The following is a 12,789-nucleotide window of genomic DNA, read 5'->3' on the forward strand; positions in this document are numbered from 1 at the left end:
TTGAACTTTTTGGCAACAATGCAAAACGTTATGTTTGGCGTAAAAGCAACACAGCTCATCACCCTGAACACACCATCCCCACTGTCAAACATGGTGGTGGCAGCATCATGGTTTGGGCCTGCTTTTCTTCAGCAGGGACAGGGAAGATGGTTAAAATTGATGGGAAGATGGATGGAGCCAAATACAGGACCATTCTGGAAGAAAACCTGATGGAGTCTGCAAAAGACCTGAGACTGGGACGGAGATTTGTCTTCCAACAAGACAATGATCCAAAACATAAAGCAAAATCTACAATGGAATGGTTCAAAAATAAACATATCCAGGTGTTAGAATGGCCAAGTCAAAGTCCAGACCTGAATCCAATCGAGAATCTGTGGAAAGAACTGAAAACTGCTGTTCACAAATGCTCTCCATCCAACCTCACTGAGCTCGAGCTGTTTTGCAAGGAGGAATGGGAAAAAATTCAGTCTCTCGATGTGCAAAACTGATAGAGACATACCCCAAGCGACTTACAGCTGTAATCGCAGCAAAAGGTGGCGCTACAAAGTATTAACTTAAGGGGGCTGAATAATTTTGCACGCCCAATTTTTCAGTTTTTGATTTGTTAAAAAAGTTTGAAATATCCAATAAATGTCGTTCCACTTCATGATTGTGTCCCACTTGTTGTTGATTATTCACAAAAAAATACAGTTTTATATCTTTATGTTTGAAGCCTGAAATGTGGCAAAAGGTCGCAAAGTTCAAGGGGGCCGAATACTTTCGCAAGGCACTGTATTGATAATCTGTAGTCTAGGACCCTATAAATGTAAGGAGGGATGGTTCTTATAACCCCTCCCCTTCAATTAATACAACATAGCATAATCAATTATTATAATACATCAAACATTTGGTACAGCCCCTATCATGACCCCAAGGTGAACCCCCAACAACCCGTACAGAGAATAATCCAATAAGCGTTTTATAGTTACAACGTTAGGGTAAGTTAACTTCTTGACGCTACCCATCCCGTTAGCGGGATCATTTTCGTCAGCAACCGCTGAATAGCATAGCACCACAGTCAAATAATATTACAACAAAAATATTCATATTCATGAAATCACAAGTGCAATATTGCAAAACACAGTCCAAGCGTTTGTGTAAGTTTATCGATAGCATAGAAAAACATTATGTACACTAAGCATTAAGTAGCTAGGTCACGAAAATCAGAAAAGCAATCAAATTAATAGTTTACCATTGATGATCTTCGGATGTTTTCACTCACGAGACTCCCAGTTACACAACAAATGTTATTTTTGTTCCATAAAGATTATTTTTATACCCAAAATACCGTTTGTCGCGTTATGTTCAGAAATCCACAGGAAAGAGCGGTCACAAACGCAGACGTATATTCCAAATAATATCCATAATGTCCACAGAAACATGTCAAACGTTATTTATAATTAATCCTCAGGTTGTTTTTAAAATATATATTCGATAATATATCAACCGGGTGTGTAGATTTTTCAATAACACTAGGAGTGTCACGGTCGTCCTCCTCTTCATCTGAAGAGGAGAGGCGAAATTGATCAGAGGACCAATATGCGGCGTGGTAAGTGTCCATGGTAAATCTTTAATAAAGAAAGACTGAACACTATACAAACGAGTAACAAAAACAATAAACCAAATTCGACCGTGAAGCTACAAAATGAGACCTGTGCTGAAACAAGCCATCAACATAGACAATCACCCACAAACAAACAGTGCAACCCAGGCTACCTAAGTATGATTCTCAATCAGAGACAACTAATGACACCTGCCTCTGATTGAGAACCATACTAGGCCGAAACATAGAAATACCCCAAAACATAGAAAAACAAACATAGACTGCCCACCCAACTCACGCACTGACCATACTAAATAAATACAAAACAAAGGAAATAAAGGTCAGAACGTGACAAGGAGAAACAATGGCCGCTTTACTCTGTAGCACAAAACTCACTCTGAGAGCCCCACCTATCCACTTACGCAATGTGATCTTTCACGGTCATTTTTCAAAATAAAAGCCTGAAACTATGTCTAAAGACTGTTGACACCTTAGGGACGCCATAGAAAAAGGAATCTGGTTGATATCCCTTTAAATGGAGCATAGGCATGCATAGGAACAGAGAGGTTTCAAAATAAGAGGCACTTCCTGATTGGATTTTCCTCAGGTTTTCGCCTGCAATATCAGTTCTGTTATACTCACAGACAATATTTTTACAGTTTTGGAAACTTTAGAGTATTTTCTGTCCCAATCTGACAATTATATGCATATTCTAGATTCTGGGGCTGAGAAATAGGCAGTTTCAAATGGGTACGTTTTTTAGCCAAAAATGAAAATACTGCCCCCTACACGCAAAAGGTTAACCAAAAGTAGACACACTCCAATCAGTTTCTGAAAAAATTGCCCAGACTTTGTAGACAGTTGAATAATGCTTAAACCTCATCTTTATCAAATAATCCATTAAAGGGACCAACTGAAAACCTACGTACGTCTACGTATGGGTTGTTTAAGTTGCATCTCATTATATTCCCAGTATTACTTTATCAAATCTCCAGTAATCGATTATACACACATACAATTCATCATATTTTCATATCTTCACAAAATCCATATAAAATGTAAGAAATTCTTATGTACTCACATCAACCATTCCATTTGCGTTTTCAAGGACACTCCACAGCTACAAAGCTACAAACTCCCAGCGGAACCCCAAAAAATGTACATTTGTTTCCCGTATAATAACCAGCCCGTCATGGAATCCTCAACAGTTCTCTGACCTCCCAGAAACCACGGCAAAGTCTAAGCTCCCAGAAACTATAGACTTGCTGCTAACGTCCCTCTCTCAATACTGTCCAAGATATTCTATGATGGGTAGTGATGGACGGAACCCCAAAATAACATTATATGAACATTTATTAACCAAATTTCAATCACCTTAGTATACAAATGTTTACATCTTATTTACCCACTCACACAACTCTCATATCACATTCACACAGTACTGTTCACAAACACACATAATCAATATTTGTATAACCTGCAGGAATATTTTCTTACTTCTATAGGTGGATTTGGTTTATAGCTTTCACATATGTACCTAACTATTTTAAACCATTTCATATCATTAACTTATCTACTAATTATTATTTATCTCAGGCTCACACAGAGCCTTCATGATCAACCACACATGATTGATCAAATGCTCACACAGAACATTACTAAATAACCATCCACACAGGATTGGTCAGACCACTCACACAGAATTGGTCAGATGTCCACACAGAACATCATTGAAAGGTTACCCACACAGAGTCAACCTATTGCACCCACACAGAACACTTCTACAATGATTATCCACACAGGATTTTAAAACCTGACTATATGAACAGGGAAACCTATACCATTATCAAAAGATTGCCTAATTAGTGGTCCCAAAACTGGGTGTTGTAGCCACACTGGGATATCGCCTACTGCGATTACTATAGATTATCTTCCATCTATCCAAATGTGCAAAACAACCTACAGAGTACCCATGTCTCCTATCTACCTTTTTAACATGGTCCCAAAAATCCTTTCTTACCTTGTATTTTCTAAGTACCAGGAATATCAAAAACAGGCACAATTACACCCAACAATTGCAACCCAGGGCATACCTGTTTACCTCATTTAACAAAACATTTGATCAATTACATACACGTTAAAATTTGAAAACATTTAAAGTCAGATGCCTCGCAAGGCGTCACCTGCACTCTCGTTCTTCGTTCAATACATTAACCTCACCAGTCCTACTGTCATCAAGCCATTACCACGGATCTGGACTTTTGGTAGCCCGCAACTGGCTAATTAACAATCATGTCCAAGGATATCTCACTTAAGAACACTCATCAACTCAACTCAGTCCTGTTTAGTTACCCCAGCTGTGGCCCTCTTAAGGAAGACCTCGCTCTGAGTGTACCCTCAACAGGGGCATTTGTTTTTTTCTTTTTTAATTTTTTTTCTTTTTTCTTATCTTTTTATCACTTAAACGTTCAATTAATGTCTAATTAGTACTATTCATTCTGTGCACTTTCAAGTTCAATTATTGAAAGAAACCCGTCTCATCCTTAATTCAATTCTGTTCGAGATGATGTATCCATTCTGCTGACGCTCTCAGCCAGGTGGGGATCTGATCTGCTCCAAATAGTGGAGAGTGGCTTTCCCCTGGTTGCATCTAATGCATCTAATTAAGTTTATCATTGCATCCTCGCCGCCAAAATTGTGGTGGAATTATTGTAATCAAAAGGAGAGACTTCTAGATTTCTTCAAAACAATCTAACTGTATTATTTAATTGGTGCAGTAATGGAGCTGGTTGGTAACCACCCCTGGAGGTGATCACTGAGAACTCAACAAGCTGGTTTGAGCCAAAGCATTTTATAGCAAAGTCCATCCTCCTTCAGTCTACATGAGAAACAACAGATGTATGGAATGGGTTAAGATTTGTATGAAATATACTTATAATTCACAGCAGACAGTATCTCATTGTGTAGAGACCAGGGTCTGGCTCTGGAGTCATCTCTCCCTGGTACCGTATAGAACAGAAACATTAACTCATGCTCTGGAATGCGGTATCACCCAAAGACATCGTAAATCTTCAGAGGCCCATCCTCAGTAGAACACACACAGATGAGTGTTCTTACAACCCCTTATTCTGTTGCATAAAACAACCATTTGATGCAATAACAGTATTATAACATAATCTTGTAATTTCCACCATACTTTCCACTAGCTCTGTGCAGGCCAGTCAAGTTCTTCCACACTGATCTCGACAAACCATTTCTGTATGGACCTCGCCTTTGTGCACAGAGGCATTGTTATGCTAAAACAGGAAAGGGCCTTCCCCAAACTGTTGCCACAAAGTTTGAAGCACAGAATTGTATAGAATGCCATTCTATGCTGTAGAGTTAAGATTTCACCAGGAAAAAACGGCCCCAGACCATTATTCCTCCTCCACCAAACTTTATAGTTGGCACTGTGCATTCCGGCAGTAGTGTTCTCTTGGCCTCCATCAATCCCAGATTTGTCCTTCAGATTGCCAGATGGTGAAGCGTGATTCATCACTCCAGAGAACGTGTTTCCAAGCTTTACACGACTCCAGCCGACGCTTGGCATTGCGCATGATGATCTTAGGCTTATGTGCAGCTGCTTGGCCATGGAAACCCATTTCATGAAGCACCTGACGAACAGTTCTGGTGCTGACGTTGCTTCCAGAGTTAGTGAGTGTTGCAAATGAGGAGAGACGCGTTACATGCTTCAGCACTCTGTGGTCCCGTTCTGTGAGCTTGTGTGGCCTACCACTTCGCGTCTGAGTCGTTGTTGCTCCAATACGTTTCCACATCACAATAACAGCACTTACAGTTGACCGGTGCAGCTCTAGCAGGGCAGAAATTTGACGTACTGACTTGTTGGAAAGGTGGCATCCTATGACAGTGCCACATTGAAAGTCACTGAGCTTCAGTAAAGCCATTCTACTGCCAATGTTTGTCTATGGAGATTGCATAGCTGTGTCCTCAATTTTATACACCTGTCAGCAACGGGTGGGTTTGAAATAGCCAAATCCACTAATTTGAGGGGGTGTTCACATACGTTTGTATGTATAGTGTAACTTCGGTCTGTCGTAGGAAGTGGAGGGACGGGCATGATGGGCTATGGCATTGTGTTAATGGGACTTCCTCTGCTACTTTCTGAATCACTGGTGATGATTCTATCCGTTACTTCCTGGATTGTTGAGGATAACATCATAATACCCAAAATAAACGATAAGCTGGTCGTACAGCTCATTATGTTTTGCCCAGAGTTGAAGTGTTACAGTGAAAAAGTATGTGAACCCTTTGGAATTACCTGGATTTCTGCATGAATTGGTCATCACATTTGATCTGATCTTCATCTATGTCACAATAGACAAACATAGTGTGCTTAAATTAATAGCACACAAATTATTGTATTTTTCTTGTCTCTATTGAATACATAATTTAAACATTCACAGTGTAGGTTGGAAAAAGTATGTGAACCCCTAGGCTAATGACTTCTCCAAAAGCTAATTGGAGTAAGCTAACTTGGAGTCCAATCAATGAGACGAGATTGGAGATGTTGGTTAGAGCTGCCTTGCCCTAAAAAAAAAAATCACAAAATTTGAGTTTGCTATTCACAAGAAACATTGCCTGATGTGAACCATGCCTCGAACAAAATAGATCTCCGAAGACCTAAGATTAAGAATTGTTAACTTGCATAAAGCTGGAAAGGTTTACAAATTATCTCTAAAAGCCTTGATGTCATTAGTCCACGTTAAGACAAATGGTCTATAAATGGAGCAAGCTCAGCACTGTTGCTACTCTCCCTAGGAGTGGCCATCCTGCAAAGACGACTGCAAGAGCACAGCACAGAAAGCTCAATGAGGTTAAGAAGAATCCTCGAGTGTCAGCTAAAGACTTACAGAAATTTATGGAACATGCTAACATCTCTGTTGATGAGTCTACGATACGTAAAACACTAAACAAGAATGGTGTTCATGGGAGGACACCACGAAAGAAGCCACTGCTGTCAAAAAAAAACATTGCTGCACGTCTGAAGTTTGCAAAAGTGCACCTGGATGTTCGACAGTGCTACTGGCAAAATATTCTGTGGACAGATGAAACAACAGTTGAGTTGTTTGGAAGGAACACACAACACTATGTGTAGATAAATGTGTAGAGAAAAAAAGGCACAGCACACCAACATCAAAACCTCAACCCAACTGTAAAGTATGGTGGTGGGAGCATCATGGTTTGGAGCTGCTTTGCTGCCTCAGGGCCTGGACAGCTTGCTATCGTCAACGGAAAAATGAATTCCCAAGTTCATCAAGACATTTTGCAGGAGAATGTTAGGCTATCTGTCCGCCAGTTGAAGCTCAACAATAGTTGGGTGATGCAACAGGACAACGATCCAAAACACAGAAGTAAACCAACAACAGAATGGAACAGAAGAAAATGTGCCTTCTGGAGTGGCCGAGTCAGTCCTGACCTCAACCCGATTGGGTGGCAGGGTAGCCTAGTGGTTAGAGCGTTGGACTAGCAGCCGAAAGGTTGCAAGTTCAAATCCCCGAGCTGATAAGGTACAAATCTGTCGTTCTGCTCCTGAACAGGCAGTTAACCCACTAGGCCGTCATTGAAAATAAGAATTTGTTCTTAACTGACTTGCCTAGTTAAGTAAAGGTAAACATAAAAAAAAAAAAAAGATGCTGCCGCATGACCTCAAGAGAGCAGTTCACACCAGACATCCCAAGAATATTGCTGAACTGAAACAGTTTTGTAAAGAGGAATGGTCCAAAATTCCTCTTGACTGTTGTGCAGGTCTGATCCGCAACTACAGAAAACATTTGGTTGAGGTTATTGCTGCCAAAGGTGGATCAACCAGTTATTCAAGGGTTCACATACTTTTCCCACCCTGCACTGTGAATGTTTACATGGTGTGTTCAATAAAGACATGAAAACGTATAATTGTTTGTGTGTTATTAGTTTAACCTCACTAGGGTACGTGGGACACTAGCATCCCACCTGGCACACATCCAGTGAAATTGCAGAGCGCTAAATTCAAAAACAGAAATACTCATTATGAAAATTCGTAAAACATACAAGTGTTATACATCGTTTTAAAGATTAACTTCTTCTTAATCCAACCACGGTGTCAGATTTCAAAAAGGCTTTACGGCAAAAGCATACCATACGATAATTTGAGAACAGTGCCCAGCAGACAAATCATTACAAACAGTAACAAGCCAAGTAGAGGAGTTACTCAAGTCAGAAATAGTGATAAAATGTATCACTTACCTTTGATGATCTTCATATGGTTGCACTCACAAGACTCCCATTTACTCAATAAATGTTTGTTTTATTCGATAAAGTCCATGTTTATATCCAAAAACCTCTGTTTTGTTTGCGCGTTTTGTTCAGTAATCCACAGGCTCAAACGCAGTCACAACAGGCAGATAATCAATCCCCAGGTTGTTTTTAGTCATAATAATCAATAATATTTAAATCGGACAATAATGTTGTCAATATAAAAGTAAGGCACGCTCTCGGTCATGCGCATGAAAAAGCTTTGGGACACTGAATGGTCCACTCATTCAGAGTGGTCTTACTCCTTCATTTTTCAGAATACAAGACTGAAACAATTTCTAAAGTCTGTTGACATCTAGTGGAAGCCATAGGAAGTGAGTCCTAAGTCAATGGATACTGTAATGGCATTCGATAGAAAACTACAAACATAAAAAAAGTCCCACTTCCTGGATGGATTTTTCTCAGGTTTTCGTCTGCCAAGTCAGTTCTGTTATACTCACAGACATTATTTGAACAGTTTTGGAAACTTTAGAGTGTTTTCTATCCAAATTGTACCTATTATATGCATATCCTAGCTGCTGGGCCTGAGTAGCAGGCAGTTTACTTTGGGCATGCTTTTCATCCGGAAGTGAAAATGGTGCCCCCGACCCTAGTGAAGTTAAGCAGACTGTGTTTGTCTACTGTTGTGATCTAGATGAAGATTAGATCAAATTGTATGACCAATTTATGCAGAAATCCAGGTATTTCCAAAGGGTTCACATACTTTTTCTTGACACTGAAATTGATTAATGTGGCTATTATACTTCTGACAGGCTTTACGCTGCCTCTTACGCTTTACGTTGTGTCAGGCCTGTCTCTTTCTGTGTACTGTGTGTATGTATTGTAACAGCATTGTAATAGTGTTAGTGTGTGTGTGTGCGTGTGTCTAATCCTACCTGTGTGTTGTTGTGTAGGACACAGAGGAGCAGATAGCCATTAAGCAGTGTCGTCAGGAGCTGAGTGAGAGGAACAGAGAACGCTGGTGTTTGGAGATACAGATCATGAAGAGGTGAGAGACTTTTATGTCTACGAAAACGTTTTCTTATTATTTAGCGATTTTAAGGGATTTGCATGGTGCGAACAGTATGGCAATGGGTCCACTTAGCTTTACAGTGGGTTTAGGTTTAGCTGTAGACCAATCCATATGGGTCATATCTGCCAACTCAGCAGGGGAAGGGATATGGATGACTATGTAGTACATTAAGACAGGAGGTTTGGCAGTGTGAATCCAACAAATTAGGCTTATTACCAAATCACCAATTGGGATTACGTTACGATAATCCCATTTGAGCCTATTTTACTCACAGCATCACTCATACGCTGCTGCTACTCTGTTTATTATAAATCCTGATTGCCTAGTCACATTTACGCCTACCCACATGTACATGTTGTATTCCCTCAATTACCTCATACCCCTGCACATTGACTCGGTACTGGTACTCCTTGTACGGTGCATTCGGAAAGTATTCAGACCCCTTTCGTTTTTCTACATTTTGTTACGTTACAGCCTTATTCTAAAATGGATTCAATAGTTTTTTTCCCTCATCAATCTACACACAATACCCCATAATGACAAAGCAAAAACAGCTTTTTAGACATTTTTGTCAATTTGTTTTGTTGCCACTCTAGGGGCAGTATTTTCCTTTTTGGAAAAAAAAACGTTCCCGTTTTAAACGGGAAATTTTGTCAGGAAAATATGCTAGAATATGCATCTAATTGACAGCTTTGGATAGAAAACACTCTAACGTTTCCAAAACTGTAAAGATATTGTCTGTGAGTATAACAGAACTGATGTTGCAGGCGAAAGCCTGAGAAAAATCCAATCCGGAAGGGCCCCATATTTTGAAAGCGCTGCGTTCCAATGAGTCCCTATTGAGCTGTGAATGTGCTATCAACCAGCTTACGCTTTCTACGTATTCCCCAAGGTGTCTACAGCATTGTGACGTAGTTTTACGCATTTATGTTGAAGAATAGCCGTAGGCGGCTACATTGCGTAAGTGGTCACCTGATGGCTCCCAGGGTGACTCTGTAAAATACAGAGGTAGCCATTACTCCAATCGGTCCTACTGAAAAATGAATTGTCCCGACGGATATATTATCGAATAGATATTAGAAAGACACCTTGAGGGTTGATTATAAACAACGCTTGCCATGTTTCTGTCGATATTATGGAGCTAATTTGGAATATTTTTAGCCTTTTTCGTGACTGCAATTTCCGGGCGATTTCTCAGCCAAACGTGAAGAACAAACGGAGCTATTTCGTCTACAAAAATAATATTTAGGGAAAAAATGAACTTTTACTATCTACCTGGGAGTCTCGTGAGTGAAAACATCCGAAGTTCATCAAAGGTAAACAATTTAATTTGATTGCTTTTCTGATTTGTGAAAAGGTTGCCTGCTGCTAGCAAGGCATAATGCTATGCTAGGCTATCGATAACTTACACAAATGCTTGTCTATCTTTGGCTGTAAAGCATATTTTGAAAATCTGAGATGACAGGGTGATTAACAAAAGGCTAAGCTGTGTCTCAATATATTTCATTTGTGATTTTCATGAATAGGAATATTTTCTAGGGATATTTATGTCCGTTGCGTTATGCTAATTAGTGTCAGGCGATGATTACGCTCCCGCATGCGGGATGGGGAGTCAGTAGAGGTTTTAAAAAACATAAATATCACATTTACATAAGTATTGAGATTTACATAAGTCTTTATTCAGTACTTTGTTGAAGGACCTTTGGCAGTGATTAAAGCCTCGAGTCTTCTTGGGTATGACGCTACAAGCTTAAGTTGACACACCTATATTTGGGGAGTTTCTCTGCAGATCCTCTCAAGCTCTGTCAGGTTGGATAGGGAGCGTCGCTGCACAGCTATTTTCAGGTCTCCAGAGATGTTCGATCGGGTTCAAGTCCGGGCTCTGGCTGGACCACTCAAGGACATTCAGAGACTTGTCCCAAAGCCACTCCTGCATTGTCGTAGCTGTGTGCTTAGGGTTGTTGTCCTGTTGGAAAGTGAACTTTCACCCCAGTTTGAGGCCCTGAGCGCTCTGGAGCATCAAGGATCTCTCAGTACTTTCTCTGTATCTTTCCCTCAATACTGACTAGTCTCCAGTTCCTGCCGCTGAAATGGTGCCACCACCATGCTTCACTGTAGGGATGGTGCCAGGTTTCCTTCAGACGTGACGCTTGGCATTCAGGCCAAAGAGTTCACGCTTGGTTTCATCAGACCAGAGAATCTTGTTTCTCATGGTCTGAGAGTCCTTTAGGTGCCTTTTGGCAAACTCCAAGCAGGCTGTGATGTGCCTTTTACTGAGGAGAGATTTCCACCTGGCCACTCTACCATAAAGGCCTAATTGGTGGAGTGCTGCAGAGATGGTTGTCCTTCTGGAAGGTTCTCCCATCTCCACATAGGAACTCTAGAGCTCTGTCAGAGTGACCATCGGGTTATTGGTCATCATCCTGACCAAGGCCCTTCTCCCCCAATTTCTCAGTTTGGCCGGCACCAATCAAGTTATAGAAACATCTCAAGGATTATCAATTGAAACAGGATGCACCTGAGCTCAATTTCAAGTCTCATAGCAAAGGGTTTGAATACTTATGTAATAAATGTATTCTTTCTTTCATTTTTGATACATTTGTCAAAAAAATGTAAAACCTGTTTTCACTTTGTCATTATGGGGTATTGTGTGTAGATTGATGAGAGAAAACATGTGTTTAATCCATTATAGAATAAGGGTGTCAAGTAACACAATGTGGAAAGAGTCAAGGGGTCTGAGTACTTTCCAAATGCACTGTATATAGCCTCATTATTGTGTTACTATCTCCTTTTTTATTTACAAAATATTTGTAGTACTTTTTAACTCTGCATTGTTGGGAACGGGTTCTTGTATTTGGCGCATTTGATTTGATTTCTTTGTAAGGAACATTCAGGGAGATTTGCATTTTTCACAATGCCTATTTGCTTTGTTCTCTCTGCTATTAACATCCTTGTCACACCCTGACCTTAGAGATCCTTTTAATTCTCTATTTGGTTAGGTCAGAGTGTGACTAGGGTGGGCAATCTATGTTTTCTATTTCTTTGTTGGCCGGGTATGGTTCCCAATCAGAGGCAGCTGTCTATCGTTGTCTCTGATTGGGGATCATACTTAGGCAGCCTTTTTCCACCTGTAGTTTTTGGGATCTTGTTTTTGGTACTGTGCTGTTTAGCCCTACTAGACGTTACGTTTTTTTTGTATTTTTTTTTTCTTCTTCGGTGTTCAATTAATAAATAAAAATGTAAGCCTACCACGCTACACCTTGGTCCGATCCTTCCATCGACGAACGTAACAGAAGATCCCACCACAAACAGACCAAGCAGCGTGGCCAGGAGGAGCAGACATCCTGGACATGGGAGGATATCCTGGATGGTAAGGGATCCTGGACGTGGGAGAACGACACCGGGGTTCGCGACCACGACGGAAACCCAAGAGGCAGCTCCCAAAAATTTGGGGGAGGGGCACACGTGGTGGTTGGCGGAGCCAGGGTTAGAACCAGAGCCAACTCCCCGTGCTCACCGTGGGGAGCGTGATACCGGGCAGGCACCATGTTTTGCGGTGATGCGGACTGTGTCTCCAGTACGCATCCACAGCCCAGTGCGTGCTGTGCCAGCTCCCCGCACTTGCCATGCGAAAGTGGGCCTCTGTCCAGGATAGGTGGTGCCGGCTCAGCGCACCTGGTCTCCAGTGCGCCTCCACGGCCCAGTATATCCTGCGCCGGCCAGACCGTGTCTCCAGTGCGCCTTCACAGCCCAGTGCGTCCTGTGCCAGTTCCCCGCACTTGCCATGCGAAGGTGGTCCTTTGTCCAGGACGCATTGTGCCAGCTCTACGCTCCAGACCTCCAG

The 12,789-nt window shown here is 41.2% G+C and overlaps 1 protein-coding gene across 5 annotated transcripts in view; it reads left to right on the forward strand.

Annotated features, from left to right (window-relative positions):
- LOC139389901 (inhibitor of nuclear factor kappa B kinase subunit beta) overlaps positions 1-12,789 on the forward strand; it is a 37,341-nt gene that overhangs the window by 4,949 nt on the left and 19,603 nt on the right. For all 5 annotated transcript variants that reach the window (XM_071136928.1, XM_071136929.1, XM_071136927.1 and 2 more), the window contains exon 3: positions 8,827-8,921. In XM_071136928.1, coding sequence (XP_070993029.1) covers positions 8,827-8,921 — 95 coding nt within the window. The remainder of the gene's footprint in view (positions 1-8,826; positions 8,922-12,789) is intronic.

The sequence above is a fragment of the Oncorhynchus clarkii genome, chromosome 30 (genome assembly GCF_045791955.1).
Source record: "Oncorhynchus clarkii lewisi isolate Uvic-CL-2024 chromosome 30, UVic_Ocla_1.0, whole genome shotgun sequence".
NCBI lineage: Eukaryota > Metazoa > Chordata > Actinopteri > Salmoniformes > Salmonidae > Oncorhynchus > Oncorhynchus clarkii.